At 37.8% G+C, this 18,847-nt stretch overlaps 1 protein-coding gene across 1 annotated transcript in view; it reads left to right on the top strand.

Moving 5' to 3' along the window:
• Window positions 1-10,724, top strand: part of NALF1 (NALCN channel auxiliary factor 1) — a 454,878-nt gene extending 444,154 nt beyond the window's left edge. The window contains exon 3 of the mRNA XM_048295943.1: window positions 5,210-10,724. Within this exon, the coding sequence (XP_048151900.1) occupies window positions 5,210-5,505 (296 nt within the window). The 3' untranslated portion in view covers window positions 5,506-10,724. The remainder of the gene's footprint in view (window positions 1-5,209) is intronic.
• The last annotated feature ends 8,123 nt before the right edge of the window (window positions 10,725-18,847 follow it).

Below are 18,847 nucleotides of genomic sequence, written 5' to 3'. Positions count from 1 at the left end.
TGGCCACCAGGGCAAAGGAGGTGACACTGCCCTTCTGCTCTTATGAGACCCCACCTGGAACACTGCATCCAGCTCTGGGGTCCTCAGCACAGGATGGACATTGACCTGTTGGAACAAGTCCAGAGGAGGGATACCAAGATGATCAGAGGAATGGAGCACTTTTCCTATGAGGAAAGACTAAGAGAATTGGGATTTTTCAGCCTGGAAAAGAAAAGGCTTTGGCTGCCCTAGTTGTAGTCTTCCAGTACCTGAAGGGAGCCTGCAAAAAAACATGGAGAGAGACTTTTTTATAATAGTGTGGGGTGATAGGACAAGGGGAATGGTTTCAGACTGAAAGAGTAGGCTTAGATTAGATATTAGGAAGATATTTTAGGAAGAAATTATTGTGAGGGTGGTGAGGCATCAGAACAGGTTGCCCAGAGAAGCTGTGGACTCCCCATCCCTGCAAGTGTTCAAGGCCAAGTTGGATGGGGCTTTGAGCAACCTGGTCTAGTGAAATGTGTGTCCCTGCATATTACAGTGTGGATACTGCAACACGTGTATCAAACAAGGAGGCCCGTGGAAAAGAAATATATATGGACCGATTCTTGATAGATGTTTCAGAGATGTTTATTTCTCCAGCCGCATGGCCGGGGCTCTGCTGAGGAACTAAGGCAATCACGGGACCCGAGGGTCCCTGCCTGCACAGGGGAACACAAAACAACCAATGGGGAATGAGGCTGACCAGGGGCAGGGAAACCCCGTGTCTCCCCCCCAAGGGCCCCTCTCCCAGGACCCCATGGCAGGGGGGGGAAGGCCCCAACATTTCACCCATTTATTTTTAACAAAAAGAGATTTAAAACTTAACATTGAAAACAACTGGATAAACATAACAAGAACAGTTTCAAAACAAAACAAACCACCCTCCTGAGTCTTTAAATGTCCAAACAGATTCTCTGGAACATCTTAAGGCTAACAGAAGGGAGACAGGACTCTCCGGGCATGCTTTGTGGGGAAACTAAGGCAGGAGAGGGTTTAATTTCTTCCCTCCTCCTTTTCATCCCCCCCTCGGCATCGGAGAGGAGTTGTAGGAAAAGGGAATTGTATAGGGAAGCCATGGGGTGACAAATGGATTAGGAATAAACTGGGGATGGGGTAAATTTAGGAAAGGGTTTATATTCGGTATAGGGTAAAAGGGGAAAGTAGGTTGTGGGTAAGGAAGTTGCTGGGATGGATATTGTTTATAATTTTGTGCATAACAGCTGCCTTTGACGGGAATACCTCCAGGCCCAGTAACATTCGCTGCTTGTAAACCCTTCTTTCCTTGCACTATATCAAATTGTACAACTTCCCCATCTCCTACACTTTGCAGGTAATTTTTAGGGTTATTCCTTTTAATGGCAGTTCTATGGATGAATAAATCTTCTCCTGTATCATCTCGTGTTATAAATCCATAGTTGTTTTTTACACTGTACCATTTCACAGTTCCTGTGATTTTCGTTGCCATAACTTCTCCTATCACGTGCTTGCGTGTTCGTCGTGGCTGCTTGTCCTGCGTGGCTGCTGCCTCGCCGACTCCAATGTCTCAGCCGGGGCCTCGCGTTGCAGCTGCTCCACGCCCTCCGAGCGGCGCTGCTCCGGCGCGTGTCTGGGCTCTGTGCGGCCCCGCGTTGCCATCGCTGCTGGCCCCGCGCCCTGCGAGCAGTTCTGCTCCACCAACTCCACGCTGCTTTGAGAGCAGCCTCGTTTCAGCTCGGTGCTGCGCGGCTTCTCGTGTCACTGTGGAAACCGCCGCTTCTCCCTCCGCAGGGCTCTCCGAGCCGTGTGCTCAGAGCAGGCTTCCACACCGACCCCCAGTTCCTGGCTGCTCGTGGGGCCGCCTCTCTGCTGCACGTGGCCCACGGCACCCGCGGCGCCTGCGGCATCGCTCCCTCAATCACGGTCGAGCGGCCGGGGACCCCGAGACAGGGATGGGGTCCGCAATAAGGCGCAGACTCCTGAGGGGGCTGGGCGCATCCAGTGCAGGAACCTCCGCCGGCATGGCTGCAGTCATGTGCTCCTGGGATGGCTGCCGCACGGCCTTGGCCACGGGATTACGGCCATCCTCTGCTCTAGGGGTAATGGGACCATACAAATGCTCCTCAAGAGCTTCGCTGATTACAAGGGATGCACGGAGAGGTTCTATCACTAGTGCATGTTTTGTGTGATCCCTTATCTCATCCCAGATCTCATGCCAAAAACACCCGTGATTAATTCCAGTAATTCCAGGACAATTAATATCAAAAAGTAAGTCTTGAGAAATATAGAAGAAATTTTTGAAAAGCCAGTTAAAAAAATGTTCTAGATCTCCCAGAACAAATACTTTCTTGTTTTGTTGTTCAAGGATTCCTTTAACTTCTAGATACATTTCTTTCTGTGACTCAGAGAGCCATATTTCCCATGATTCTTCCATAGTCCAGAGAGAATATCCAAACCAAGGCTAGAAGAGAGAGATCTAGAGTGGTTTTTACTCATGAATTTTCTGTCCTTAGGGATCGGTATCTTGCCCGCAATTCTCTACCATTTGTTACAGTGTGGATACTGCAACAGGCATATCAATCAATGAGGCCTGTGGAAAAGAAATATATATGGACCGATTCTTGATAGATGTTTCAGAGATGTTTATTTCTCCAGCCCCATGGCCGGGGCTCTGCCGAGGAACTGTTCCAGTCACGGGACCCGAGGGTCCCTGCCCAAGCAGGGGAACACAAAACAATCAGTGGGGAACTAGGCTGACCAGGGGCAGGGAAACCCCGTGTCTCCCCCCCAGGGCTACATGGCAGGGGGGGAAGGGCCCCAACACCTGCACACAGCAGGGAGGTTGGAACTAGATGATCTTTAAGGTCCCATCCAACCCAAGCCATTCTATGATTCTATTAATATTTTGATAAAAGAACAAACTACATTTTCCAAGAATATGTAGCCAGTGTTTTCTGGATTTCTAGTTAAGTCATACGTTTGTAAACCTCTGACTGAACAGACAGACTAATTAGATCCAAGGGCCAAAAGTCTGTATTTATGGCTACAAACAAGTATGTGGCGAGGAACATGTGTTGTGTTCCGTACAAATGGTCTGACTAAATTTATCTAAATTTTCTACACTGTCATATGAATAGTGTCTCTGTGGTTAATTGTTTATTTAATATGTAACTGCAAATTCAAAACCTAAATTTAATTGATGAATTGAAATAAAGAGGAAATGTAATTTTACATTAAGGAACGTTCAATTTGTCTTTGAATGTGGAGTTGTCATCAATTTATTTATAATTCAGTAAGTGCATATGAACAATTTAAATACCTTTTGATTGCCAATTTATATACACAGCTTTCATTTCAAAGGAAGTCTGGGTTTTCCAGTAACAAGAAAGACAAAAAATATAGTTTGAAAAGTAAGCAAGTCTCAGTGGGATCAAAGCATTAACCATTCTCTGTGTCTCTTCAATTACTACTAATCATTTGAGCTACTGCAGTTCACAGAACAAATCATAATTCCCTGCTTTGAGAGGCATTGCTTGTATGTTGCAGTGTTTAAAAACAGACTTATGCATACAAACTCCAGAAGATGGGTCTTGGAAAAGAAGACCATTTTTTTATACCTTCAATAAACAATTGTCCAGAAGTTCCAAATTGCAATTGAATTTCTTAAAGAAAAATGTGATCATTTCAGCTATGATCTAGAGTGAGAATTAATAATTTTCAACCTTTGGAATGCTGCATTAAGTTTCTGACTGCAGAAGTGGAAAAAATGGTGAGGTTTACTGTAGAATAAACTCTGAATCTACAGAACACGAAACAAGTTCCTTCCATTCCTGTATCTTTAAAAATTTGGTTGAATCCAAAAATGAATGAAACTTTATTTGGACTCATATATAGCATAGCAGACTATTGTGTCAGTTATGTAAAAATGTGCCAGTCTAGGCATCTTAACGTTCTTAGCATACCTAACACATATTTTGCTTAGTTGAAGATCAATATTATGGAAGTAGGAAACAAAGCATTCAGATTTATTATATTTTAAGGCGTACTGCTTTTCTTTACAAGTTATTCACAAAATGCAAGCAATCTGGTGCCTGGACCTAAGAATGTTACAACTAAATTGCTTTTTGAAAGTAATATTCTTGTTGTGATATTTTAGAGAAAATGTGATTCTTGTTCCAAGAAATGAAGCTGCTTTCAAAATTACTGTCCTAATATTTCAACACAGATAGATTTTTTCCTAGAAAAACCTAGTTCTACCACAGAGTGTATTATTTACTGCAGAATTTAATCCAAGGTCAGTTTAAATGGAGAAAAGGTGTTTGTCCATTATGTTAGACATTTTTACATTTGAACACTAGTTAAATAGCCAAATTAGGTTATTTTAATTTATCAGAGAAAAAGGTATGTGAGAAGCAAACAGAACACTTTGGTTATGTTAATCTGTGATATAGTAATGCAGATAGCACTGACAATTTCCAAAAAGATAGAGTTCATCTTAGTGTTCAAAAAGTCAGAATCAGTTCAGGTTGAGTACCTCAGTAAACTTTGTCTCAAAGGCAAAAATGACCTAGCTGTGTAATCAGAAACATCAGGAGATCCAATCATTGTATGGCAAGGAAAGATTGTTTTCACCTCTGGGATATGTTGAAGACAATATCCAACTGGAAGAACTCAGATGAGGTAGGGTAAACATATAGATTCACAGCTCTGTTTGGAAGCTGTTCCTGTGATGCAGTTTCATTTACATAGGTTTGAAAACTGAAATAGCCAATATCATCAGTACATCATTATTTGTTATTTAATGCCTGTCTTTATGTGCTCACATACTGAAAGAAGAATTTCAAGGTTTTTTGTGGAAACATCCTTGTTGATTAGTTCTTACTTCATCATTGGTTGTTACTTCCCCAAAAGGAAGAATTCAAACACCTTTATCATTCAAATATCAATAATTGCTTTTTAATGTTGCTTCTTTACACAATCATGCTCAGCATCATAGTTCTGCTGAATGATCTTTTGATGCTGCTTCCTGTTAGATGGTGCATATTCCTTCAACATCTCTAATTATACAGAATGGCAGGACCTCTGAGGGTCTCAGTCTCACCCAAAGATATGGATTCAATAGCTTAGACTAAATGTCAGCTGTTCCTTCCATCTACTATTTCTGCCAATCCTTGTGCCTGGTATTTATTCCTGTTTTGTGTTTACCCTACAGGGCTCTATGAAAACTATCCAACCAATGCAGAACCAGAATGCTGTGATGTCAGATGGGGACTATTATCAGATCATCAACCCAAAGGGACTATAAAAACAAGTGGCTCAACAACGTGTCACAGGACATCTCTCACAGTTTCATCAGCATCAAGACTGTGTAACAGCAGACTTAAACTGTGTGTTCTTGTATTAATTCTCTTACATACAGTACTTACAGTCTCAGCAGCACAGAACTCAACAGGACTGGGCTTTGGAGGCATAACAACTTTGGAAGATAATTCAACCAATGAGGAATAAAAGAAAGGATTCATCTTACATGACAGAAACACAACAGGCCCAAATTACTACAGTCAAAAATAGCAAGGACTGAGTGCTTTACCCTCAGATCTCTTCTTGAATGACCTTTTGGGTAAAATGAAAATGGGCCGCTACCCAAACAAGGACACATAAACACAGCTTTTTATTGACTAAAAGGCTGTTTGGTGACTTAACTTTCTCACACCATTTTATACACTGTGTTTTAATGTTTGGAGTTTCTTTTTTTGTTTTGTTTTTTGCACTTGTTAATACAGGATTTTATTTTTGGGACGGTTTCTCAAAGCTAAATTAAGTCTTTTCTCTGTCGATATATTTCTAGTCATTGTGTGTGTTCATCTGATAGTTCTGTCTTTTATGTCCTGTCAGTTTCTATTAGAGGAATGACTGCTATGATTTCATGACATAGCAAAAAAAAAGAAAAAAAAAAAAGAAAAAAAAGAAAAAAAAAGAGAAAAATATAGAAAAAAACCCAACAAAAAGCCCACAAAAACCCCAACAAAAACCCACAAAAAGAACAACAAAACAAAATTTAACCAAAAAAGAGAAAAGAAAAAAAAAAGAAAAAAAAAGCAACCACAAAAAGAACCCCAAACAAACCTTACTGTCCTCTTATCCATGGGAACCATTCATCTCCTTTCCCTTTCCCATCTACCATCACAGACAACATACATTTGCTTTTGTCTGTGTAATCACAATGAATGGGTACACAATTCCAGTGTGCCTCTGCCACTGTTGCATAAAACAGTTGACTGAGCAAACCAAAAGGAGCATGAAGGGGGTTCCTTTTAGCTGAACAAACAAGTGCTCTCCTCACAAGGTGGGATCGGACAGTTAAAAAGTGTAAAGAAATATATAACAAACTGTTGCTCCAATACCCGTTTTGAAGAAGTCCAGTCCTTTCTCACTGGTCAGTTGAACAGGAGCAGCCTTTTCTAGATATGCTAAGTAAAACCAGTTATGCTCAGCAAGTTGAATAGTTGGGAAGCCTTCATATTGGAGGTGAAGGATTGACATTCATTGTGAATCACGTCTTGAGTTCTCCTGCTGTCACATAACCAGCAGCTTTCCATAACAAATGGGAGCCAGAACCTCCAAAATTCAACTCTTTGTCTCAACAAAATTACACTAGAAGTCTTTGAACATCTACAAAACAAATTATCTCTTTGGTTTGATTCCATTGTTTTTCTAATACCTACATGTTGTTGAAAGTAACTCTAGTTTATTAAGGATGCACAAGAATGTGTTAGCACAGATAAAGAAACTATTTTTTTTTAAAATATATAGGACAACCGTTTTCATAAATGTGCAATAAAAACAGTAAAGATATACTAGGATACGAGTAGTCAAGAGAAAAGATTGTAATATGATTGCTGATTTTTCATTGTTTGGGGTGGTTTTGAATTTGTTTACTTTTATTTTTGTGGGAACATTTCACCTGCTGAGTGTATGAGAATTTGCTTTTTAAAAAGGCTTTTTAGAGTTTACAGTAGAATCAATGGAAGGAAAAGTTAATAAGGGCTGTTTTTAAAAACTTTACATTCCTTCCTATTCTCTAACTACACTTGGGAAGTGCACTTTAGAGATGTTTGCTGTGTAGCTGGGAAATGAAGGAAAACTATAGAAAATGTTCTCTTAGGAAATAAAATATAGTTACCTACTTTCTAGCTATGAAATACCCCTTGATAAATATTAATGTTGTAAGAACATTTAATCACTGGTGCATAATACATTTTTGTATACACTTTACGGTCTGTTGAATTCTGGAGAAAAACAAAAAGAAGATAATCATGCTGCTTAAGCGGTTCAAGATGCACATGTTAAGCTGCGAAGCTAAAATATTTTGCAAGAGTATTTGTTTTGATAGTGTTTTGCTACAACCTGGACTGAGGAGCCTAAAACGATCTGTGCAAATACGACAACAACAAAAAGCACCAGCTAATGCAAAATTCTTCAGCACTGGTTTGTTTCTATAATTCCTCCCTTCCCTTCCTTGCACATGCTATATTTTGTTCAATAAAACATGGTGCTTTTTATTTATTTTCTTTTCTGTTAGAGGCACATGTATTAATTACAGTGAATTGATGCAAAATTGGGGGGAAATGTAGAAATGCAAAAGAAAAAGCCTTAACTAATGGTAGAATGTAGACTTTTGAAAGGACAGAAATGTTACTGAAAAGTGATGGAGCAATAACTGGGCAGTGCTCTGGTACTGTACAACAGCTGATAAGTCACACTACTGAGAAAGCTCTTACTAGGTGAGCTCTTGTTCAACTGACCTCTTAATTCTAGTAAGTGTACATGGTCAGTAAACAGTTTGTTATAACCTTTATCTACCTCTGCTGTGCAAAGGCCATCCAACATCCATTTCTGTGATGTTCCTCATGGTTTTTTGTTCACACCATTACTCACTGTCATCTATTTTTACACTGTACCAATGCAGTACCTAGTCTGGTTCATCTCAATTGAATTGGCACCTGAAGAAGAGTTTTTATTATTTCTCTTTCGCTTCATGGTGAATTAATGTAGAGAGCTATCTTTAAGGTATTTTATTTCTTCTTTTCTGCTCTTCTTCATTCTTCATCACTTATTTTTTTACAAAAATGTTTTCAAGTGGTGTCAGTGAAAAATTACTCCTCCACTGCTTGGCTACAGTCAGTCATGTGTCATACAATATGAGAGAGACAGGAGGAAAAACAGTGACAACAACATCACATGCATAATGTAGCCTAATTCAACTTGGGGAAAATGAAGCAGAAAACAATTACAGACTTTCAATTACAAGTACAAGATGTAATAAATTCATCCCCCTTTCCCTACCTGGAGTTAGTGCCTGCAGTTCAATGGTCTGTGAATTTTCTCTGTCATCTTTTTGAGGTCTATTTCTTTAATTTCTGAAACAAAGAGTCATGTTGCAGTTGAATACTGCTGGGGTATCTGTTTCCATTTTCACTCTAGCAGTGTGGTAAGCAGCTTCTCTTGGTGGTACCTGGAACATCAGGAGTAGACAAAGACTCTTCTATGAAGTTAAGCAACATGTAATCATGTATGATGCAAAATTCCATCCCATCCATTTTTCATTCGTAATAGTTTTCCTGGCACAAACTTAAGCATGCTTGATATTGTGCACATATTACTTTTTTTCAGAATAAATTTGCATCTTGCCACTGCTATAACTGCCATCTTGTTCCATTTCTCCTTGTACTGTATGCCTAATACATACATGATAAAGAGCTGGCTTAACAAAGAAGTAATACTAAAATATTTCTGCAAATGACTGACGAGAAGAAAAAGAAAAAAAGAACATTTATTTTATGATCATATGGAAGAAATTAATTTCCCATGTCTTTTATCGTCTTATTTTCTGCAATAGGGAAAATGCAGATTTTGTGCAATATGTTAATACTGCTAAGCCAAATGTCATATAACATAACCAGAGATATATGTTATTTCTTATTGCATTTGCATTCAGTAATACAGTATATTGATGCTTTTCTTTCATTAAAGAGACAGTATCTTTTTTCTTTTTTTTTTTTTTTTAATATAGCAGATGAAGGCTGTCCTTCTGCACACCATAATTTAAAGACAAAAACCCAATAAAATATTAGAATGAAGTTTTAGTTCCATAAATGATGAAACCAAGCCATCAGCTGCCAAAGAATCTGTGGAACAATAGTTACAAACCAAACAAAGATATTTCTTCTTGAGGGTTAAAAATAATTTTATTCTGCATAATTAAAGAAGAAAGAATAAAAGAATGAGAGCTGTATTTCAAGCAGCAGAGATAGCAGGTTTCATCTGGTACATGTTGTGACTCTCAGTTTATATAGTTATACTCTTCTATTAAAGAGAGAGGGACAAAGACATTATCTTCTGCTCTCCCTGTACCTGTTATGATAATGAATGTCCTTTTTGTAAGCATTGCCTCTCTGCACAGAAGATACCTACCTATCATGAGAGCTGAAGATAGTACATGCACACAAATTTACACAGTGAAACCTGTCTTAAGTGACTATTCAAAGCACAAGAAAAACTCATTTGTGGAGTAGACCTAGTTTTTAGGAAATTTCAAGATACGTGTGAAGAGTCACCTAAGCAAGGGGTCTGTGAAGGTGCCTGGTCCTTTACTGCAACTTTCACTGTATGTCCCTTCAGTGCAACAGCCCCATGATAAGCCCTTCTTAGGCAGGCTTCAAGATGGCCTCAGAGTCATGCTAACTTCAGTGAGCCTTGATACAGGTAAAGGCATGCACCCACAAAAAGTTCATGGTAGCACATAGGTCTCAATTCGTTATCCCATAATCCCATAATCTTTACTCAGGAATTGCTCATGGGCATAGTGCATAAACAGAAGATCACTGGGTTTAGCCCTAGTCAGGTCTTAACAAGAGATTGGCAAAATCATATTTATGGTGAATGGTTCTATTTTCTTATTATTGTCACTCAGTTTGGTGAAGGAGTGGTTTCAAAATTGAACTATGAGCACAGAGGACAAACTACCAGAAAATTTGTCATTGTGGAGAAGAAATTAAACAACCTTTGTGAGGTAAAAAGAGACTGTCGTCTTCCAGCAGCTGTCAGCAGTCTTTTAGAAAAGCTTGGGAAAATATTATGTCCAGTTCTGAGCATGATAATTCTCATTAAATCTAGATGTTTTGATGAGAAGTAGGGCTGGAGCACATACCATCCCAACTGAGGGATATAATTTGCCACTATTTTCTACAGCAACTGTGAGAAATTACATTATTGACCACTCTAGGTGCCCAGTACTTTCAAGCATTTTTTCAAATGTTAACAAGCTTGAGGTCTCCCTGGGGGGAGAAGAAGGAAGAGAGAACTAGTGTCATTCTGGGGAAAAAAAGAGGCTGGGCCAACTTGGAAATTCCATCTGAGAAACAGATATAATTCTTCAAAATACAACCAAGATGAAAAAAAAAAAAAAAAAAAAAAAAAAGCATATGTAGGTGTAGATCTATATAGAAATAGACCTGTTTCAAAAAGAGAGAGACAAAGATATATGTTCTCTACAATTATTACAAATACAGCATACTGTAGAGCAAAAATGCCAAAGGATAAGACCTATAAAAAAATAGAACAAAATTACTGTATTTATATTCCTTACTCTGGAGTGTGAATCTCCAGGTAGAATTTCAGCTGTAGAAATAGATTTTATAATAAAAAAGTAAATAATTTGGGCAAAAGGGGCATGTTTGGTTATTCTTTCCACCATACTGTCTCCTGTGAGTTTAGTTATTCTTCTGAACTTCTTGAAATCATTGACTTATGCAGGAAGATCCCAGCACAGACCTCATCCCAGCAGTTCCAGTGGCTGTAAGTAGCACAGGAGGTCTCAGTCATGGGTTCTAAGGGATAGCCTGTGTTCAAAGTGCTGACTCTGCTTCAGTATTTCAGTCCAACCTCTAGGCTCTCGCTCTCTCCTAACACTATGTTCATCTCTTGGACACACATGAATTGACTCCGTTTCCTCTTCAGAGAGGCATGTGCCTGCCCTGCTTACACCTTCAGCCTCAGTCAGGCCCCCCTGCACAGGTCAGAGGAAACACTACTGCGCTTTAAATGCAATATGTGCACTGAACACCCCAAACAGCTGAAACAGGGTAAACGTAATAAGCATGCTTCGGAACCAGCCCTCTGAGTAAGCCAGCTGGATATGTCTCTAAACTCTTTTGCTATTTTCACCCTGTCTCAGCAGAAGGGGTTTATCAACCTGTCTTTGTCAAATCTCTCTGCAGCAGTTAAGACATTACTTCTCCCAGCTGCTCCCCTTGTACGATTTTGCCAGGATTTATTGTCCAGGGTAGGACAAGAGAAAAGAAGATGTGATGTCCCACTCCAGCAGAAAATGAAGGACACCTGGATGAAGACTAGAGTGCCAGCTGGGACAACTGTAACACAGACATACAAACCTTTCCATGGAGTCTTTAGCAGTGGGGGAAATTGAAGATAGAAGAAGGTACTTTCTGTCAAAGGGATAAATCAGGCAGCAGAGGGATATATTTTCAAAGATCACTACAAGATGTATTTGCATGTATCTTTAGTCAGGATACTGAGCATTGCAGCACCAAAATTCTATGTGTCTTATAAGTGATGAATATACACCTCTGAATTAAGGCAGATGAAGCATAATACACAGTAGGAGCTGGTGATACAAACCAAGAATCTACTGAGGAAGGTGCTACCTAAGCCAATGTTCTACATAGAATGGGATAGTCCTATTTTACTCTTGCTCTCTTGGGGTCATTCTTGGAGCATCCAGGAAGTTCCTATGTCTACCTGGGATTCACATTTCTGAAGGTTTTTTTTACTAGACAGGCTCCTCCACCGCTTTTTTGCACGAAATGCAGATGTAGGATGAAGTGGCAACATGATACCATCTAGAATGCAGTGACTGAGTTTTCTGTGAATGCAGATCAGTCCTTCTCTAATCAGCAGACTACTCTTTTTGAATGAGAGTGAGAAATTATTTTTGTTTCTTTTCTAGTGTTTCTCCAGTAGACACAAATAAATGAACTAGTAATTGGTCTAGTATAAATATACAAGGTCTGGTTACTATGCACATATAGGATATAGAGGCTCTTTTCCTCCTCTGAGGAATGTTGATAGATTAAATATTAAGCAGTCAATAACCTGATAGCATTATGGAATTTTGACAGCCTTTATTATAATTTCCACAGGGAATTCAAGTGTGCTCAGTTTTAGTTATTTCATTTGATGACAAAGGGCACCTTGCACTTTACAAGATTAAGTTCCTATGTGGCAGTGGCACTTAACTATTGTAAGCTAATATTCAGTTTTCTTGGAAAACTGAAAAAAGTGGAGCAGCTACATAAGTTGGAAGATATCAGACCTGTGACAAACAAGAAAAATAGTCACTAGCTATTTTCAGTTTTGTAGAAAACCAGTAAAAACAAGGGCAAAAGAAAAAAAAAGTCTTTCTCCTTCTCTCCCTCCACCTTTCCCTTTCTCTGACAGCGTCACCAGTCTGAACTATGACATAATTTTTCCTTGGTAGCCCTCTGAAAAATTAAATACATTTGATAGGAGGTAAAATTCTCCTATTTCATATTTCCTATACATGTAGAATATAAACCAGAACAAAATAATTAAAAACCATGAAGAAACTGATGAAACAAAAGTATTTATTTTTTTCATCCCGAGAGGGATGTTCTTACATAATTTCCTATTCATCATTAGTCCACAGGTCCACTGAATTCAATGGGACTCATGCTTTTCATTTAGATGGAACTAAGATTAATGCCATGGATCAAAACCTGCCAGTTTCAGAGAAAGTCATTCCACTGAATTCAGGGAGGATTTGAAAAGCCCAAGGTCCCTTTGAGCACAGATAAATTCACATGGATAAGATAAATAAATGTGTGATCAGCTGAAAGACTGAAATGTTCCTAAGGTTTGTCCAAGGGTTTGGTCAAATAATTAGCTGCAGCTCTATGCAAAAGTCATGTTGAGCCAAAGCTTTGAGCTTTGATTTGATAGACCTTTCTTTTTCTGAACTCTAAAAAGTTTCATTCAGGGTTTGAATATGCAAAAACTTACACAGGATTATAAATACAAGAAGAAAGACAGAAAAAAAATTATATTTTCACTCCCACAAGTGAAAATGAAATTTAAAAATTCTGATAATTTCATTTTTTTAAATTAACCCTTAATGACAATTTATTTATGTAGTTCTTCAGAAGCTGCTTGGTTTCACTTGTTTGTTTTCCTTTGTTTTGTTCAAAATCAGATTTTTGGCCTTTTAAAGATTCAGATTGAACTATGCAGCTACAAATTACAAGTTTCTGTTAAAAGATTTGCAATTAAAATTATTCTACTCTTCTGTTCCTTCCAAATTGTATGACAGAAAGCTCATGTTAAAAGCAGATTTATTTAACTGTGTTTAATCTTGTTTCTTTTTACTTTTCTTTGTTATTTGTTTTTATTTTCTTTCTCCAGAGTTAAGGACTGGATTTTATTTGAAATGGGCTAAACTGGCATCAGTGTTTTTTAACTATATGGAATGTCCTATGATTCTTAGCATTGAAAAGAGGGCTATGTGGTCCTGTCAGAAAAAAAAAAAAAAGCTGTAAATTGTAATAATATATTAAATATTGTATTATTATAGCAACTTTAGTTAAGCAACTAATACTATCTTTAATTTTTTACAGAGAACTTTGATGAAATAATTTATTACAATGACTCACAGAAAAAACTTGTTTTCAAAATGACAGGAGAAACTGTTGAAGATTGTGAAAAAAATACTAAAAATAATGCTCTACTAAGAATAAATTTAAAGATGCAAACAGTGAGTCTGACTTTTTGGGTCAGGGTTTTGTGACTTAAATTAAATTCAAGGTGTTGGGGGGAATAATGACTTTAAATAATGCTTAAATTTAAACAAATTTTTTTCAAAATAAAAAGAAAAGAGATAAAAAAGTCAAAACACTTATGTTCTGGCCTGGACTGCAGTTACCTATTTCATAAATTGCCATCGACTAAAATATAAAGATTGAGGTAATTTCCTCATATTCAACTGGTTTTCCAGGCTGTGCCGTATGACACAGCAACTGTATTTTACAGCTGTTCAGCTCAGATTTCTTATGAAGGGAATAAAATTAGAAGAAATGAAAAATAATATCCACAAAACAAAAGCATTTTATTTTAAGAAGATGTATGTCAAATTTCAATGGTACAACATCTACAAAAATACATGTTCACTTATTACCTATGGGATATTCAATGAGGATGTGAATTCATAGTTGGTAGTAGATACTTGGCAACCTGGTTGCACAAAGATCAGTTCTTCTTAAAAAGGATTTGCAACCAAAAACAGTTCAAAGAGGTGAGTATAGAGATGTTTACAAGTCATATTTCAAATGTTTTAGGAACTATTTTGGGTAAGAGTAAATGATAGCAACCTGGATCAATGCTGACCCTCCTGATAACATGAATCAAAATTCAATGAAGCCAGTTTAAGGTCCTGCAGCAAATCACAGATGAAAACCAAAAGTTATTTGTAACAATCTGAACTGTAAATATGGTAAGGAAATAAACCAGAAGTCTCACAGTTTCCTCACAGATGTGTAAGCTGAGATTGCTACTCACACCTTCACAGCCACCTACCTTTTGTCCTACCCACCTGCTCACACAGGTAGGTACCCACAGCAGGTGAATGAAGTCCACTACAACTGTTCTATTTCAACGTACAGAGTACAAACAAGTTTGTACAATGTACAACTCCTTTTGCATGTTATAATGTCTGTGTTGAAAACAGATTTTCCTTGTAATGAATAGCATCCGACACTGTGAAGGAGACCAATTTCTCTGATTCAGTAGATTAAAATCTGAGGTCAGGGAATGTCAATTTTTCATTAGGCTTCCTATATGGAGATGTGAGGACTACACTTCATTTCAAACCTGTGGTCAAGGTCTCCTCTACTGCAATGAGATCGAGGTTTCATTTTATGTATGCAACATCATCAGGCATAAAGTGAATGACCTCTAAGTGTGATTCCTATTTCAAGAAAACCTTCTGGGGCACAGAATGAAATATTTTTTCTGGCCGGCCATTTTCACATGTGGATGAGAAAGTGGAAACAGGGCATGAGTAAACCAAAGTAAAACTCATTAAGCATTTGATATATGTAGTGTTATTTCAAGAACCCTGTTGTTCTTTCTTTTTCTTTATAACATATTTTCCATCTTTTTTAGTTTATGGTTGGATTGCTCCACTTTCCTTAATAAAACCTCACAGGATTATACTAGTCTATGCTCTATACTGGAAGTGATGGATGATGTTCTTCAAAATTAAATGTATTTACCAGATCAAGCAAGCAAAGATTTTTTTCAAGCCTTCACTCCTACCCACTTAGTTTATCCAGTCCTCTTCCATGCCCAGTTGTTTACTATGGCCTCCTGTTTAGTATGCCTTGAGCATTTCATAGAATCATGAATTGTAAAACAGTTTAAGTTGGAAGAGACCTTCAAAGATCACCTAGTTCCAACGCTCCTGACATGGGCAGAGATACCTTTCACTAGACCAAGTGATGGATTCTTCTTGGTGAAATAAATCCCTTCCTTCTCTCAAGCATATTTCACGACTCAACTTGGTATCAGCCACCAACTTGCTGAGGGTGCACTCCATCCCACTGCATCTAAATAGATTAGGTCCCAGTACAGGCCCAGAGGGACACCACTTAAACTGCTTTCCACTTGGACATTTGGTTACTGACTATAAGACTTTAGAGATGGCCATCCAGCTAATTCCTTATCCATTCAATAGTTCATCCATCAAGCACATATCTCTCCAATGTAGCATATCAAGGATGTTGTGTGGGACCATTTCAAAGGCCTTACAGAAGTTCAGGTAGATGCCATTTGTAGTTCTTGTTTTGTCCACTGATGCAGTCACTCCATCAGAGAAGGCCACTAGATTAATCAGGCATGTCTTGTGTTGGTGAAGCCATGTTGGCTGTCTCAAATCATCTCCCTGTCTTCCACATGCCTTGAAATAACTTCCTAGAGGATCAGTTCCATCATTTTACCAGGTGCAGATGTGATAATGATTGGTTAATGGTTCCCAGGGTCCTCCTTTTCTACCCTGTTTAAAATATGGGTGTGCTATTTCCCTTTTTCCAGACACTGGGACTTTACCTGATGGCCATGACTTTTCAAATATCATGAAGAGTGGCAACTACAACAGTTAATTCCCTCAGGACTCTAGGAGGCATCTGGTTGCATCCCATGGACCTACTCATGTTCAGGTTCCTCAGGTGGTCTTGAATCTGATCTTCACTTATGATGAGTGGGACTTTCTTCCCCTCGTCCTTGCCTTGAAGTTCAGTGACTTGAGAGATTTACACTCTTACAAATCTTTATCTTTCCAGAAGAGGAATGCATCACTTATTTTCAAATGCATGGACTACTTCACCTTATCTAACAGTGATTTAATAAAGATGGAGGAATTATATGAGGAATTATGTTTTTTTTCCCCAAGGACAATTAAAACAGAGCAATATGGAGAATTAAGCATTTTACTTTATTTATGCTATTTCTCAGATACTTCAGGGAAGTCTTGGCTTCCTCAAAACGCTTTAGGAAGCTACCAGGAGAAGAGCTTAAATTAAAGAAATCTTAAATGCAGAAGAACATAAAGGTTGCAGAATTAGCTAAAACTGGAGGTACAGCTGAATGTATATGAATGAATACATACGCAATATATGTAGTCAGAAACTAAGAGAAGGACTGGTAGGCATAGGCACACAATCCTGTATGAAAATTAATAACACAGGGTACGTAACAATAAAAACAAATAAATGTGGAAGCCTGTGTCTAGTACTCTACCAGGTGAGAATCTAAAAGTTAAGAACAAAATTAAAAGTGACAGCCAAATTTCCCAAACAAACCACAAGTTGATTCAAAAAATTTAGGATTTTTGCCATATAAAAATTATTTGTAACTTTGTGGGGTGTGTTATTTCAGGGTTGTGTTATGTTAGAGGGGTGTTATCACCATTTTAAAGGCATCCTCTACTACTACTGAAACTAACTTTTCAGACTTCTCTGGAAAATTACTTCTCATCATAAGGGGACCAATCCTCTTGTCCTTGATAATATGCTGCTCTGAGATTATGATTCCAGTTAAAAAATAAAAAAATCAAAAAGCTGATTATTAGCTTTTAAAATATAATTCTGAATCAGTGTACTGACCCTTTTTTTCTGAGGCAGCAAAAATTTTATATTTGGAAAAAAGAAAATGAAAAACCTGTTATATTAAATAGATTGAAGGATACGGCAAATCTATTTTAATGCTATAATAAGAAATGTGTTTATCCAATAGTGAAGAATCTTAATAAACTTACTTTAAATGATCCAAATTATATGGCATAAGAAATACACCTTTCTTGTCAATATTAACTTTATTATGCTTACCATTATATGCAGTGTCAGCTCCAAATCAAATATATATTTTATTTCTATCAGTTACACAATATATGGTAGGAAGATGATGTATTCCTACTTTGTCAAAATAATATATAGTTACATATTTATGTCAAGGTATCTTATGATTGTGACAGAAAAATTCAAGTCTTGCACACAGAGCTGTAAAAATCAGCCTTGCAAAAAAAAATAAAATGTGTATTAAGAACTGAATCCAAACCCCAAATGTTTTGAAATATCAAAGGATACATGGAAACCATGTCAAAGTCAGTTTAGACTCATGTGACTTACAAAATGCAGGAGGTTCTGGGAAACGGAAGGAAACTGGCGCCATGGCTGGTTGGGTAGAGTCGTCCATACAGCTCAAACCCTCTAGGTCCGAAATCCAGTCACACAGTTATTCCCACTCCATTTGGTGGAACATCATGGGCTCAGAGTGACAATGTCTTGCCTGCAATAAGGAATTCTGTAGCTTTTAGTCCTCATCATACCAGTATGCAGTTCTTGGCTTCATTAATATTGTGAATTTCTACTCACAGATGTACAGTTTTCTGGTTATTCAAGTGGCTGGTTTACTCAGTAGGAGGAGTCCTGCTACAGTCAAGAAGTACTTCCAGAGCTGCTCTATGGAAGCTTTGGAGATTGTATTATATTCATGGTATTTGGGGTGGGTTTTTTCTGTACCATTATTACATGAGGTGTCATGGATGTCGATACTGTACCTTCCAGAAGCAGACAATGTGGGGCAAAATGTACCCACAGAAAAGCAGTTATGAATTTTTCATCTTCAGCCAGAGCACTAAGTTAATCAATCCTGACTTTGAACTTGCACAGTATTTTGTTAAAGCAAAGATGGATATGAGACAAACATTCCATATGGTCTGAAAGGCCTCTTTCTTTCTAATGCTTAGCATTTAGAAACTTGAAATTTAATTTCTCTGCCAGGTCCTGTATTGTGTGCAATTGAATCAAAGACCTAGCTAAACAATCTCTACTCTTATCTTCTGGAAATCAAAATTTCCATTTAGTGTTGATGCTCTGTCTCCTTTATAATTCAGACCTCATTTCACTTCTTAAGAGATGTCCCTGAATTTTAAAACAGCATAAATAAATTTCTACTCTAAGTAAAATGCATTAATTTATCCATTATAAGTATAATGAATTAAATAAACAAATAAATGTAATGCAAATTGAGGCTTACACTGCCTAGCTGACATCTATCATCCCAACATTAAATCTAGAGCTCTGGGTCAGATAAACACAATCTATAGAATATGTGGGAAAAGAAAGTTCTTCATTTAATGTAAAAATACCCAGAAAACTGTTTAAGCTAGTCAGAGGAAATGCAAACTTCCCCCATTCTCCAT

Source organism: Corvus hawaiiensis, chromosome 2 (assembly GCF_020740725.1).
Source record: "Corvus hawaiiensis isolate bCorHaw1 chromosome 2, bCorHaw1.pri.cur, whole genome shotgun sequence".
Lineage (NCBI taxonomy): Eukaryota > Metazoa > Chordata > Aves > Passeriformes > Corvidae > Corvus > Corvus hawaiiensis.
The sequence above is the reverse complement of the archived record's forward strand: the minus strand, read 5'-3'. Positions and strand labels throughout refer to the sequence as shown.